This window comes from Nothobranchius furzeri, chromosome 17, assembly GCF_043380555.1.
Source record: "Nothobranchius furzeri strain GRZ-AD chromosome 17, NfurGRZ-RIMD1, whole genome shotgun sequence".
Taxonomy (NCBI): domain Eukaryota; kingdom Metazoa; phylum Chordata; class Actinopteri; order Cyprinodontiformes; family Nothobranchiidae; genus Nothobranchius; species Nothobranchius furzeri.
The window spans coordinates 48,559,719-48,575,264 of record NC_091757.1 but is presented as its reverse complement, the minus strand read 5'-3'; the positions used below and the strand labels follow the sequence as shown (position 1 = coordinate 48,575,264).

The 15,546-nt window shown below is 46.2% G+C and overlaps 1 protein-coding gene across 4 annotated transcripts in view; it reads left to right on the top strand.

Annotated features, from left to right (window-relative positions):
• The first annotated feature begins 11,480 nt into the window (after window positions 1-11,480).
• Window positions 11,481-15,546, top strand: part of ntrk2a (neurotrophic tyrosine kinase, receptor, type 2a) — a 117,430-nt gene continuing 113,364 nt past the window's right edge. For 2 of the 4 annotated variants that reach the window (XM_070546126.1, XM_070546124.1), the window contains exons 1-2: window positions 11,481-12,119; window positions 14,504-14,578. In XM_070546126.1, the coding sequence (XP_070402227.1) occupies window positions 11,866-12,119; window positions 14,504-14,578 (329 nt within the window). In that variant the 5' untranslated portion in view covers window positions 11,481-11,865. The remainder of the gene's footprint in view (window positions 12,120-14,503; window positions 14,579-15,546) is intronic. The other 2 variants (XM_070546127.1, XM_070546125.1) reach the window with 1 other exon arrangement.

Below are 15,546 nucleotides of genomic sequence, written 5' to 3'. Positions count from 1 at the left end.
CTTTGATTCTGTGCTGGTCACCAGGCTGGTCACATTTACTGTGGTCTGTATTTGATATAGCGCCTTCTAGAGTCCCAGAACCCCACAAAGCACTTTACAGCACAATCAGTCATTCACCTATTCACACACTGATAGTGAGGAGCCACATTGTAGCCACAGCTGCCACCAGTCCCTCCAACCACCACCAGCAGATGAGGTGGGTGAATTGTCTTGCCCAAGGACACAACAGCAGTATTCTGTGCTGGGAGCTGGGATCGATCCTACCACCCTCCCATTACTGGACAACTCGCTCTACCTCCTAAGCCACAGATGCCCACTGAATAACAGTTCATTCCTCAACTGAGAGCTGTTGAAGGTGAACCAGCATGCAGGTGTTGGTCACTAGTAAACAGGGGCGCCTCCAGAAAATTTTGATAGGGGTGACCAGATGGGGCCAAAGACACGTTTAGGGTGGCACACCAAATTGGTCCTTGTGGTAACTGGGAGAGTTTAGCTTGTGGAGATGTATTGCATTGCTCCTTTATCTGTTTTTATTTAAACACAACAGCAGGTATCCACAACTTTTAACTTACATTTTACAAACACAAACATTTCAGAAAGAAAAATTTCAGTTATTTAAAATGTTATTTCAAAAATTTCCTCTCCCTGGGCTGCCACCTTAACGTTGTGGAGGGGTTTGAGTGTCTCAATGATCCTAGGAGCTGAGTTGTCTGAGGCTTTCTACCTCTGGTAGGGTCACCCATGGCAAACAGGTCTTAGGTGAGGGATCAGACAAAGAGCAGCCCGAAGACCTCTTATGATGAATTACATAAATGGAATCCGTGTTCCCTCGCCTGGACGTGGGTCACCGGGGCCCCCCTCTGGAGCCAGGCCTGGAGGTGGGGCACGTTGGCGAGCGCCTGGTGGCTGGGCTTTCACCCATGGAGGGTGGAGGAGGAAGAAGAGGAAACGTGGGTCCCCCTTCCCATGGGCTCACCACTCGTGGGAGGGGCCAAAGGCGTCGGGTGCAGTGTGTGACGGGTGGTAGTCGAGGGACCTTGGCGGTCTGATCCTCGGCTACAGAAGCTGGCTCTCGGCATGGAAGAAGAAGAAGAAGAAGAAGAAGAAGAAGAAGAAGAAGAAGAAGAAGAAGAAGAAGACGAAGGAGAAGAAGAAGAAGAAGAAAATATCATTTCTATAGCGCCTCTCAAAATAAAAATCACGAGGCACTTCACAAAAACAAAAAAAAAGTTAAAATATAAAAAAGCATTTAGAAAATGTTTAAAAATATGTTTAAAATGAGCAAAAATAGGCAATTGGGATTTAAAAGAAAAAATGTTAAGAAAGAGAGAGAGTGAATAGGAAAGAGGGAAATCAGTGGATCCTGAGGAAGGTGGAATAGGCGGGGAGAGCAGAATAAAGAGAGAGTGGTTGAATAAGGTCATACAAAAATGTCACCTCTCTGGTGGGGAAGGAGCCTGAGTTGGTGTGTGAGGTTGAGAGGTTCCGGCTAGATATAGTTGGACTCACCTCAACGCATGGCTCTGGCTCTGGAACCAGTTTCCTTGAGAGGGGTTGGAATTTCTACCACTCTGGAGTTGCTCCCATTGAGAGGCGCCAAGCAGGAGAGGGCATACTAGTTGCCCCCCATCTTGGTGCCTGTACGTTGGGGTTTACCCCAGTGAATGAGAGGGTAGCCTCCTTCCGCCTACGTGTGGGGGCCGGGTTCTGACTGTGGTCTGTGCTTCTGCACCAAACTACAGTTCAGACTACCCACCCTTTTTGGAGACCTTGGAGGGATGCTGGAAAGCGCTCCTTCCGGTGACTCCCTCGTTCTGCTGAGAGACTTTAACGCTCACGTGGGCAACGACAGTGAGACCTGGAGAGGTGTGGTTGGGAGGAACAGTCCCCCTGATCTGAATTCGAGTGGTGTTTTGTTATTGGACTTCTGTTATTGGATGCAGTGTGCTACCAACACTATCTATAGTGGGGACGGTGTGCTGCTGACCTCTACTCAGAACGTTGTGGATCGGTGGGCATAATACTTCGAAGACCTCCTCAATCCCACCAACACGTCTTCCAGTGAGGAAGTAGAGTCGGGGGACTTTGGGTTGGCCTCTCAAATCTCTGGTGCTGAGGTCACTGAGGTGGTTATAAAGCTCCTCTGTGGCAAGGCTCCGGGGGTGGATGTGATCCGCCCGGAGTTCCTTAAGGCTCTGGATGTTGTGGGGCTGTGTTGGCTGACGCGGCTCTGCAATATCGCGTGGACATCGGGGGCAGTCCCACTGGACTGGCAGACTGGGGTGGTGGTCCCCTTATTTAAAAAGGGGGACCGCAGGGTGTGTTCCAACTACAGGGGGATCACACTCCTTAGCCATCCTGGTAAGGTCTATTCAGGGGTTCTGGAGAGGAGGGTCCATCGGATTGTTGAACATCAGATTCAGGAGGAGCAATGTGGTTTTCATCCTGGCCGTGGAACACTGGACCAGCTCTATACCCTTAGGGGGATCCTGGAGGGTGTGTGGGAATTTGCCCAACCAGTCTACATGTGTTTTGTGGATTTGGAGAAGGCGTTTGACCGCGTCCCTCGGGGGGCTCTGTGGGGGTACTCTGGGAGTATGGGGTACCAGGCCCTCTGATACGGGCTGTTGGGTCCCTGTATGACGGGTGCCAGAGCTTGGTCCGCATTGCCGGCAGTAAGTCGGGCTTGTTCCCAGTGAGAGTTGGACTCCGCCAAGGCTGCCCTTTGTCACCGATTCTGTTCATTACCTTTATGGACAGGATTTCTAGGTGCAGCCAAGGTGTGGAGGGCATCCGTTTTGGTGGTCTGAGGATCAGGTCTCTGCTTTTTGCAGATGATGTGGTCCTGTTGGCTTCATCAGAACGTGATCTTCAGCTTTCGCTGGAGCGGTTCGCAGCCGAGTGTGAAGCAGCTGGGATGAGAATCAGCTCCTCTAAATCTGAGACCATGGTCTTGATTCAGAAAAGGGTAGAATGCCTTCTCCGGGTCAGGGATGAGGTATGCCCCAAGTGGAGGAGTTTAAGTATCTCAGGGTCTTGTTCACGAGTGAGGGGAAACTGGAGCGTGAGATCGATAGGCAGATTGGTGCTGCATCTGCAGTGATGCGGGCGTTGTACCGGTCTGTCGTGGTGAAGAGAGAGCTGAGTCTGAAGGCGAAGCTCTCGATTTACCGGTCGATCTACGTTCCTACCCTCACCTATGGTCATGAGCTTTGAGTAGTGCCCGAAAGAACGAGATTGCGGATACAAGCGACCAAAATGAGTTTTCTCTGAAGAGTGGCTGGGCTCTCCCTTAGAGATAGGGTGAGAAGCTCGGTCATTCGGGAGGGGCTCGGAGTAGGGGAGCCAACTGAGGTGGCTTGGGCATCTGGTCAGGATGCCTCCTGGACGCCTCCCTGGTGAGGTTTTCCGGGCACGTCCAACTGGGAGGAGACCTAAAGGTAGACCCAGGAGGGGGTCTATGTCTCTCACCTGGCCAGGGAACACCTTGGGATTCCCCCGGAGGAGCTGACCCAAGTGGCTGGGGAGAGGGAAGTCTGGGCCTCTCGCCTTAGGCTACTGCCCCCGCGACCCGACTCCGGATAAGCGGATGAAAATGGATGGATGGATGGATTTTAAATTTTATTTTAAAATGTAGTTTTCAAATTTAATTAATCGGTTCCTGTTCACAAACAACTATGGAGATAATAACTTTTTTTAATGGTGAGCAGCAGAAACATATGCATTTTTTGTATTCTGATATTTTCTTTACTCATTTATTGTATTATTTTTATTTTGTTTTACAATTATGTCTTGAATAAACAAGATCAATTTATGGTTTGAATGAACATTAATATGATTTATTAACACTGACTTTTCCTTGGGGGGGGGGGGGGGGGGGGGGGGGGGCAATTTCCTAGGGGTATCCATGTCCACCCTTGGCCACCCCTTGGAGGTGCCATTGCTAGTAAATGTAGTGCTTCAGATACTTGTATTAAATAAGTGAGTACAACTTAAAATATGTAATCACATTTATTCCAAAAATGTGTTTGATTGAGACTCAAGGAAGGAATTTATGCTCAGACACAAACCAGAACATTTGATTTCTTAAACCATGAAATCGTTTTAAGTGCCCATGTGGCCACAAGAGGGCAGTGCAGAATAATGATTTGGAACAAATAAGTTTGGACAGGTTCAGTTGGTCAGATGACAAATTTATGGATAAGAGTAGCTATCTAAAACTGCTCTGCTTTTCACATTTTAAAATATCACACACAATTACCCAGAATGTTACCCTGAAAGAAGATTCAGAATGTTTAATCATTTTAAATACCGTCCATGTTTTGTGTTCTGTTCTGGAAGTGATTCCCACACTTTTCATTCATATGTGACAGTGCAGGTCATAAAGTCTCGTTAATTTTTTTTCCCAGTGAAATGAAGATACTCCTTCCGGCATCCGGTCCACATGTGAAAACCATTATTCAAGCCAGGAAGTTCAATGAAACAAGGTTTTTCCTTGAAAATATCTCTAACAGACTGAGGCTTGTTTATCCTCCAAACCTGTTCTAAAACCACCCAAAGTTGTTAAAGGAAGAAAAATATTTAAGTGCTGTGTTCATAGACGCACAGTCACTGTCCCAGTCACAAATTGCAAAAAGCTACAGTGATGCTCTTTGAGTGTGAATATTGCAAAAAATGCTGAGGTAAATATTTGCACTCAAAAATATCTTATTAAATATGAAGATAAAATGCTAATATCAAATTTTACATTAAATAGAAAAAATTGGGGTATTATTAATGATAAAATTTCACACAACAAAGCAAATGAACCGTCACCTTATCGTGGTGGAGGAGTTTGAGTGCCCTAATGATCCTAGGAGCTATGTTGTCTGGGGCACTTTGTGCCCCTGGTAGGGTCTCCCATGACAAATGGGTCTTAGGTGAAGGGTGAGACAAAGAACGGTCCGGAAGATCTTTCATGGACGTAAAAACAAAGAGTCTGAGTACCCGGCCCGGAGGGTTACCGGGGTCCCATCCTGGAGCCAGGCCTGGGGTTGGGGCCCGTGAGTGAGCACCTGGTGGCCGGGCTTTCACCCATGGGGCCTGGCCGGGCCCAGCCCGAACCGGATACATGGGCTCATTCAACTGTGGACCCACCACCCGCAGGAGCAACATGAAGGGTCCGGTGCAATGTGGATCGGGTGGCAGACCGAGGCGGGAGCCTTGGTGGTCCGATCCCCGGACAAGGAAACTGGTTTTTGGGACATGGAACGTCACCTTGCTGGCGGGGAAGGAGCAGGAGCTTGTGGCAGGGGTTGAGCGGTACCGGCTAGATATAGTCGGACTCACCTCGACACATAGCATTGGCTCTGGAACCCAAGTCCTTGAGAGGGGTTGGACACTCTCCTTTGCTGGAGTTGCTCCGGGTGAGCGGCGGATGGTTGGGGTTGGCTTTTTGTTAGCCCCAAGACTCTCTGCCTGTGTGTTGGGGTTTACCCCGGGGGATGAGAGGGTAGCTTCCCTGCGCCTTCGGGTCAGGGGACAGGTCCTGACTGTTGTTTGTGCTTATGCGCCAAATATCAGTTCAGAGTACCCACCCTTTTTGGAGTCCCTGGGACGAGTGCTAGATAGTGCTCCATCAGGGGACTCCATTGTCCTGCTGGGGGGACTTCAATGCTCACGTGGGCAATGACAGCATGACCTGGAGGGGTGTGATTGGGAGGAACAGCCCGCCTGATCTAAACTCGAGTGGTGTTTTGTCATTGGACTTCTGTGCAAGCCGCAGTTTGGCCATAACGAACACCATGTTTGAACATAAGGATGCCCATCGTACACTTGGTACCAGGGCAGCCTAGGTCGCAGGTCGATGATAGACTTTGTAGTTGTATCATCTGACCTGCGGCCGTATGTTTTGGACACTCAAGTGAAGAGAGGAGCGGAGCTGTCAACTGATCACCACCTGGTGGTGAGTTGGATCAGATGGCAGGGGAAGATGCCGCGTAGACCTGGCAGACCCAAACGCATAGTGAGGGTCTGCTGGGAACGCCTGGCAGAAGAACCTGTCAAGACGGACTTCAACTCCCACCTCCGGCAGAGCTTTGACCGCGTCCCGAGAGCAGTGGGGGACATTGACTCCGAGTGGGCCTTGTTCCACTCTGTGATTGTTGAGGCGGCTGTTGCTGTGGTCGCAAGGTGGCCGGTGCCAGTCGTGGTGGCAACCCCCATACCCACTGGTGGACACCAGAGGTTTGGGGAGCCATCAGGCTGAAGAAGGAGGCCTACAGGGCGTGGCTGGTCTGTGGGTCTCTGGAGGCAGCAAACGGGTACCGGATAGCCAAGCAGGGTGCAGCAGTGGCAGTTGCTGAGAGAAAGCCATGGAGAAAGACTATCGATCAGTGCCAAAGAGGTTCTGGCAAACTGTCCGGCGCCTCAGGAGAGGGAGGCAGCAACTCGCTCACACTGTTTACAGTGGGGATGGGGAGTTGCTGACGTCAACTGGGGCTATAGTCGGGTGGTGGAAGGAATACTTTGAGGAGCTCCTCAATCCCACCTACGCGCATTCCAAGGAGGAGCCAGAGCCGGGAGACCTGGGGATGGACTGTCCAATCTCTGGGGCAGAAGTTGCTGAGGTAGTCAAACAACTACACAGCGGCGGAGCCCCGGGGTTGGATAAGATTCGTCCTGGGTATCTCAAGGCTATGGATGTTGTAGGACTGTCGTGGTTGACACGTCTCTGCAACATTGCGTGGTCATCGGGGGCAGTTACTGTGGAGTGGCAGACCGGGGTGGTGGTCCCCATCTTTAAAAAGGGTGACCGGAGGGTGTGTTCCAACTATAGGGGCATCACACTCAGCCTCCCTGGAAAGGTCTACTCCAAGGTACTGGAGAGGAGAGTCCGATCGATAGTTGAATCTCAGATTGAGGAGGAGCAATGTGGTTTTCGTCCTGGCCGTGGAACTGCGGACCAGCTCTATACCCTTGCAAGGGTGATGGAGGGGGCATGGGAGTTTGCCCAACCAATCCACATGTGTTTTGTGGATTTGGAGAAGGCTTATGACCATGTCCCCGGGGGCACCCTGTGGGGGACGCTCCAGGAGTATTGGGTGGGTGGCCTTTTGTTAAGGGCCATTCAGTCCCTTTACTAGAGGAGCGTGAGTTTGGTCCGCATAGCCGGTAGTAAGTCGGACCTGTTCCCAGTGAGGATTGGACTCTGCCAGGGCTGCCCTTTGTCACCGGTTCTGTTCATTACCTTTATGGACATAATTTCTAGGTGCAGCCATGGTGTGGAGTGTGTCGAGTTTGGTGGCAGGTGAATCTTTTCTCTGCTTTTTACGGATGATGTGGTCCTCCTAGCTTCATCCAGCTCTGACCTTCAGCTCTTGCTGGGTAAGTTCGTGGCCGAGTGTGAAGCGGCTGGGATGACGATCAGCACCTCCAAATCTGAGACCATGGTTCTCGACCGGAAAAGGGTGGCTTGCCAACTCTGGGTCGGGAGAGCGGTCCTACCTCAAGTGGAGGAGTTTAAGTATCTCTGGGTCTTGTTCATGATTGAGGGTAAGAGGGATCGGGAGATCGACAGGCGGATTGGTTCGGCGTCTGCCGTGATGCGGATGCTGAGCCGATCTGTCGTGGTGAAGAGGGAGCTGAGCCAGAAAGCCAGGCTCTCGATTTACCGGTCGATCTATGTCCCAGTCCTCACCTATGGTCATGAGCTTTGGGTAATGACCGAAAGAACGAGATCGCGGATACAAGCGGCTAAAATGAGTTTCCTCCGTAGGGTGGCTGGGCTCAGCCTAAGAGAAAGGGTGAGGAGCTCGGACATTCGGGAGGTACTCGGAGTAGAACCGCTGCTTCTCCAGATCGAAAGGAGTCAATTGAGTTGGTTTGGGCATCTGGTCAGGATGCCTCCTGGACGCCTCCCCGGGGAGGTGTTTCAGGCGTGTCCTGCCGGCAGGAGGCCCCCGGGTTGACCCGGGACTCGTTGGAGAGGTTACATCTCCAATTTGGTCCGGGAATGCCTTGGGGTCCTGCCGGAGGAGCTGGTGGAGGTGGCCGGGGAGAGGACGGTCTGGAGCTCCCTAGTTGGGCTGCTGCCCCCGCGACCCGTAAGCGGAGGAAGACGACAACAACGACAAAGCAAATGACTGAGATAAAAATGAGAAATTATTGATGTAAGCAAATTATATGTGATTGATAGACAAATATAAAAGTAATTGTGATGCAAAATCCTTTCTAAGTCCAAACAGCATCTGAGGGCCTGTGATGCAAATGCACAAGCTTGTTAAACAGTGGAGGTGATTGTGATGATCCAAGATTAGTGCTGTGGAAACAATGAGACGATGGAGCAAGATAGATGTGATTTAAGGAGTAATTGTGATGCAGCAACAATAAAGATAAGACAAATGCATAAACACACGTAATCATAAAGGAACAAGATGTGATGTAATATTAAAGATGATGGTGATGCAAAAAGGCACATGCAAACCCACAGATGACTGAGACTTTGTGAATCATAAACCAAATGCAGCACAAACATGCAAACATCATGCAAATGTCAAGTGATTAAGACTGACACATGTGATTGTTATGCCTTGAATCCGTACCTGTTCTATCTTTACACAATTTGTTCTGATGCAATATGAAGATGAAACCGGTGACTGAGGATGCAATAACTGATTCTGATGCAATGAGAAAGATGCAGCATCAAAGGAGATAAATGATGTTAAAGATGCAGAAATGAAATCCAATAAGAAAGTTTATATTTAAGCCACAGCAAAGTTAGCTTTAGGGCCAGAACTCAGATTATTTAATGAAATAAAAAGGGATTGTGATGCAGTGTCACCTTAAAGGGACACTTTCGAGCTATTGAAGTGTGGTCCTCCTGACTATAGACAATCAGCATCTTACCTGATGTAGATAGCTCTAGCAACAACCACAAAAATTCTTGTGGTTGTCCACTCTGAAGAAATTACCTGTGAGCTACTGAAGGACTTCTGTCTTAAATTTTGCACATTTCTACCAAAATAACTCTAAGATGTTGAAATGGTGGATATTTGAAATTTTAAATTCAAAATTGCATGAAATATTTGGAGATCAGAAGCTTTTTTAAAGGATACCTAATACTAAAAATTCCTATGCTCTATAAAAATATTTTTAGGAGGTTCTTTGCATAAAATCTGTCTAAAACAGTCTCAGCTTTTTATTCTCGACATTTTCAGTACCTTCCAGAATGAGCCATTTCAGGGTTCTGTCACTTTAAGAAAACAAGCCGCTGCTGGCCACGCCCACCCACCCCCACTCAGGCTGTTATTAGCTGAGAAGCTCCGATATCCAGGTCAGAGGGTTTTTTCAAATCCAGATTTCCCCATTTGTGACATCACAAACAGGGATTTTTTTAACCGCAGCTTTTAACAACATTGTGGAGTACTTTACAACAGACATTACGACGGGAAAGGACTTTACAGCACAAACCCAACCGCCGGCAAACACCTAGCCGCAGTTTTGATAACTTTAAAGTACTATTGATCTTCAAATATTCTAATAAACAGCGTGCTTACCCATTTTAAGTAATTAGAGTCTAACAAAACACGACGGCAAGTCTGATCACATATAAATAATAGAGTCACTTCCCGCTTCCTGTTTTCAAGTCCCGCTTGATGTTGGGATGATGTCTGTGTGACCATTTAACTTCCCAAAACCGCGGCGTGTCTGTCTCCGGTATGCCCCAGGCTGCTTTTGTTTGTATTTTCATATACATGCTTTGAAGGAATTTTATTTGTGATTTGATTTAACTCCACCTAATGGTAACATGTGGAATAGATTCCCACCCCCATTGAAAGCTCAACATTACAAGTTTTCAAGAGAACTCATCTGTTACCTGACAGCAAACCAGTCATGCAACCACTAACCTTTGACCTTTTGCTAAGTGCACGAAATGTAGTGTGTCTGTCTGTGATACGTTCCTTTTGTAATTATTATAATTTTAAACCAAAACAAAAAAATCAATAATACTGCCTTACTCCTTCTCATAACGTTTAAATCAGCATTTGTGCTATAATCTGGGATGTTTATGTGAACTGATGTTTCTTAGATGTTCATTAATGTGGACTGTCTCTACCAAATAAATGGATGAATAAAGGATGGGCCAGGACACTGGTACTCATATAAAATTACACATAATTACTTTTAATGATTGTGATTTCTGTCCCACTCTCAACTTATAAGAGGCTTGTATCTGACGTTGATGTATTTCTGTGAGTGCCTTTGATGATAAGGGAAAATAAATCATCCACCTTATTGTTCTATACTTTAAACATTTATTATGCTTTATTGTTTATGTTTTATTACATTTTTCACATGAACAATGCATTTTCTATACTGTGACTCACTGACCCAAGATAATGTCATCAACAGAGCTCATGGGGGGGATAGGTGACCCCAAACGCAGGTTCTTGTCTCGATCAGATCTCAGCCAGAACAAGAAGGCAAGTGAAATAATCAGTTTGTGTGAAACAGAGGCTTAATTAGAACACCCACATTGTTCTGTGTATGTGCACATTCAGTTTTCAGAGGCAAACCTCCAGATTGGCTAAGACACAGACGGGGCTGTGTAATTACGCTCGTCTATTCAGCAGCACTGCCCGTGCGTCAGTGCGAACGTCACGTTGGAGCTAAACATGCATGGGTACAAGATGTTAGAGGGGAGAGCGCTCCTCGATTGCTGGGGAGGCTGCTGCTCACAGGCAGATGTGCTGTCCTCCTCTGTCTCTCAGGTGACAGATGGAGGAGAAGAAGCTCCGTCATTTGGTGGCTGAGCACCGTTAAAGGCAGAACCAGTCTCGTTAGAGGTGCAGGCAGCGGAAGCTGCAGAGTGACTGGCATCCAGCCGTGCAGCCTCATGACATATTGATTCAGGCAGATTTTGGCTGGAAGCCGCGTATGATTATGAAACATAGCCTAATGATTTAACAAGGTGATGCTTGGTCTGGTACGTGCAGGCTTGATGATCGGTGATTTAGACACCCAGTGTGATAACCAGATTACACCACAGTGTTGACGAGAATGATCATGCAACCTGCACGTGCAATAGCTGCAGCCTGTAAAGGTATCTCAGACTTTTCACACCCGGACAGAGATGCATTCATATTGAATGAAAACCTTAAAATGAGCTGAAGATCAAATATATTACAGCAGCATTTGCCAAAAGAGTGCATCCCGTTGAAAATGCATGACAATAAAACATCGCCCTGCTCTGCACCTGACACTGGCCCCAGACCTTCACTAAAGGAGATCAATGATGCATCTCAGCATCTGCATATATTTCACCAAGTAGCTCCCAGACTCTCCTTTATCTGTCCTGATCGCAGCAGCCTTTCCTCTGGAAAAACGCGCATTTTGTCCGAACAGCAGCACCAGCAGCTGGGAGTTATGCAGACACATTGAGATCATTGTGTTGAGGAGGCTACAGTCTGTGACATCTGAGAGAGAGAGAGAGGGAGAGAGAAGGGGAGAGAGAGAGAGACCTAGGCTCAGACAGAGAGAGAGAGAGCTCCTTCTTGGCACACAGCGCCCCTGTGGCAGAGAGACTTTGACTGACTGGCTGTCTGACGGGGGAATCTGGAGGACACGCACAGCCCGGACCACGCAGCTCCTCTCCTCCGTTTTTTTCACACCTTTCTCCCTCTTGTCTGTCATCGCGGAGACCGAGCGGCTGATGGCTTTCTAGCCTAGCTGCACCGCTCGATTCCATCTCGGATTTTAAACCAAAAATATTTTTCATGCTTTTATTTTTTTTTTCTTTCATTGACTGGCTGACTGATTCCCAGCCAACCTGGGCCGGACCGTAGGGCTTTTCAGCGAGCCTTCGAGCTGAAGTTGGCACCCGAGATGAGCGCCTCAAGACCCGGGATCTGGGCTCTCTCCGTTCCGGGGAGAGGGTCTGGATCGTGGCAGTGCTTCTGGTGGTGGGCTGTGGCGTTGGGGGTGACGGTGAGCTCGGGGGATCCGTGGATGACCGTGGAGGCTTGTCCCTCACCCTGCTCCTGCAGCAGCACCAGGATCTCATGCGTGGATCCGGAGCGGGGCATCAACGCGTTCCCCGTCCTGCAGAGCGAGGCGGAGATGGAGAACATCACCGACATGTGAGTCGGGATCATTAAACCTCCGTTTGTGTCTCTCTGCCGGATAAAGGAATGCCATCCTCAGTCCTCATGGTTTTTAGGAGTGGACGCGCCTCAAACGGGGTCCAAATTAGATTTTTACGCATGTAATCCGAACCTCACGCGCGGGTTTAAGGCGGCGTTCTCTCAAATTGTCTCAGAATCTTGACATCCCGTTGAATGAGGCTCAGAGGCTCCAGAAGCAACCTGCGTTACATAACAGCACATCAGCCTTTCAGCACCATGTGGTCCATTTAAAAAGACTTCTGTTGCTATAATTCTGAAAAAGACCATTTGAGCTGGCGCGTGCCACCATGGTTAGTGTGTGTGTGCGCGTGCGTGCGTGTGTGTACCCCAAATAGCCTACTTCCCGAGAGATAGTTTAAATAAGATGCTGATGAAAGAAATTCAGATCAGTGAACAAGTTGTTCTCCTTTCCGATTTTTGCTGATGTGATGATAAAAAATGACACAAATGCGCTCGAATCACAAAGACGCACTTTGGATTTAAAACATGGACAAACGCGTTCCAGCTCAGAGAAATCAAGAGATCATTTTTTTATTGTGACATGGTTTTTTTAAAGACAAAACTAAACGACCTTGTTGACGAAGATGACTTTAGATAGAAGCAGCCTTTAGTTATATCTCCGGCCTTGGGGGGGAAAGCGCTAGTCTGCTGAGAAGCTTTTATTTTAAAAAAGTGGCTAAAGTTTTATTCCAAACGACCTTGTTAAAGAGATAACCTGCAGGTTATCGCCTCTCTCGTCCCGCTTTGATATACTTTCTTTCTTTTCTTTATTATTATTACTTCTACTTTAAGAGTTTTACACTTAATGAGGAGCACAACAGGTTATCAGAGGTCACATGGAAACAAGTGATGATGAGTCATTTTTGCTCTATATTATGAGTGTGTTTAAGAGCTGAGTCAAACATATTTAAATTTCAAATTGGTAGAAAATTTCCCTTTAGACCTGCTGATGACTAGATGGTGGTAATAGCCTGAACAAGGACTCTTTAATAATTTGACATTATAAACAGATATTTAAAGCTTTTAAACAAGTTCAAGATTTAAATGATTTAGATTATCTGCTGATGGCATTTCAGTTATACAAGTGAAGGTTGAATTAACTAAAATATTTCTATTAGAAATAATTTGCTGTCAAGTTTTTTAATTCACAATACGTCTAAATCACTAATATGCTATTTATATTTTTTATATAATCGAGTTACTCAATTTGCTAAGTTTTTTATTGAACTCTATCTAGAACAAATTTCCTTTAATAACATTTTATTTTTATTTTTTAACCCTACGCTGCCAAGATCGTGACTTTCTCGTGCAGTTTATAAGCTAAATTCTGAAATTGGCGTTAAAAAGCATGTTTCCAGCTAGTGTTGGAAATGGAAGTGGGAGAGTATTGCTCCATATTAGTCTCTGATGTTGAAAATAATAAAAAAAAATGTTATGGCTAATTAAAATTCATATTTTAGATAAATCACATGTTTCTAATGTTTATAACAAACTTCAGAGCACTGAAAGATAAAAAGGGTTGCACAGTGGTGCCATGGCTAGCACTGTTCCCTTGCAGCAAGAAGGTCTAGGGTTCAAATCCCAACTTGGGGTCTTTCTGCATGAAGTTTGCATGTTCTCCCTGTGCATGCATGGTTTCTCTCTGGGTATTCTAGCTTCCTCACACAATCCAAAAACATGACAGGTTAATGGGTTTCTCTCAGTTGTCCTAGGTGTGTGTGTGAGCGCGTGTGTGTGTGTGTGCGTGCATGCTTGGTTGTTTGCCCTGTGTGTCTCTGTGTTGCCCTGCGATGGACTAGCAACCTGTCCAGAGTACCCCGCCTGTTTGCCCAGAGATAGTTGGAGATAGGCACCAGGCCCCTGCGTCCCTGCGTGGACAGGCGGGTATAGACAATGGAAGGATGAAAGACACTAACGTTTCTAAAGTATGAACTTTTGCATGTTAGTCAAATAGAGCCTCAAGAGTGAAAACTCACCGTAGTTGCTGTTTGAGAAGCTGTTTTAGTTTTAAATGCTCTCAGACATCTGGTCCCTGAGGCTGTAACTATTTTTGTTTTCATAGATTTTTTTTTCATTCACATAAGGGAGTCGCTCACAAACGTGACCCTCAAACACAAACAGGTCAACTTGCTCCGCTCAAATGCTGCTGAAGAGAAATGAAAAGTGTGAAAAATGATGACAGTTCCTCCCGCGCGCTGTGTGCCAGCTGCAGTCCTTCTGAGGTCCATCTAAAATAATTTCTCATCATGTTGGGTTTATGAAGTCTCTGTGTCTGAGTGATTAATGCATTCCTCGGTTGACAAACAATCCTTCTGACACACACTTGTATCTCCTGACAGTTACATCGCCAACCAGAGCAGCTTCTCCTCCATTAATGACAAAGACCTGCACTACTACAAGAACCTCAGGAATCTGTGAGTCTTTTATAACACGTAAAAAAAAACTCACAAAGGGACAAAAAGAAAGAAATCTAAACTGTTTTTGTCATAATGTGTTGCATTGCTATATGAACATATAAAATAACCGCCTTGTTTAATATTTGTTAACAGCACACGATTACTCATTTCGTCAGTGTTTTTAATGTCTGTCGTCACAGATAAATGATAAAATACACAAGTTTTATGTTATATTATTAAAAAATTATTAGTTTAAATTCTTCTCATCAGTTTGTTGTTCTTTTAGCTTCAAGTTTGATTTCTCTACTTTTTCTGAACAACCAATTTTTATAGTGTAGAAAACAACAGTTTCCTAATCAAGGTCAAACATATGCTTTTAATTTGTGTTGGACCAGTTGCAGAAAAATAGAGTGAACACTGTTTATAGTTTTGTTTTGAAAGGGGAAGACTGTCGATTAGAGCTGACCTCATTAAATCTGGGGTTAAGTCTCCTTCAAATAGCTGTCAGCAGCATTGATGTGCTCATGTATTAAAGGGATAGCTGCTTTTTAAGACTGGCTTCTGCACAAACGTTTGTATAAATTTGTCAGGTTTAAATTGTCTCAATTATTTTGATGGGATTGATGAGCTAACAGCTAGTTTGAGTGGGATGACGCCCAAAGCGGATTACTGTCATCTCAGAAGTATTGGAACGCTTTTAAAAGTGTGTGTAAATTGTATTTTTATCTTGTTGCGGTTTAGCATTAATTGGTTATTCATTAGTGTAAGTCGCTATAGCAGCAGCTAGCATTGTATTCCTGGTGCAGGCTGGCGAGCTGGCAGGAACAATAATTCCACCAGAATATTTATGGTATGTGAGAACAAATATGATACAAACATTTTTTAAATGAGATTTCTTGAGTTGTGTAAAGATGGCAGCATTCCATTTCTACGTTAGCCTTGATCAAACAGACAGAAATGCACTGTAAACAAATCGGAATGATTAC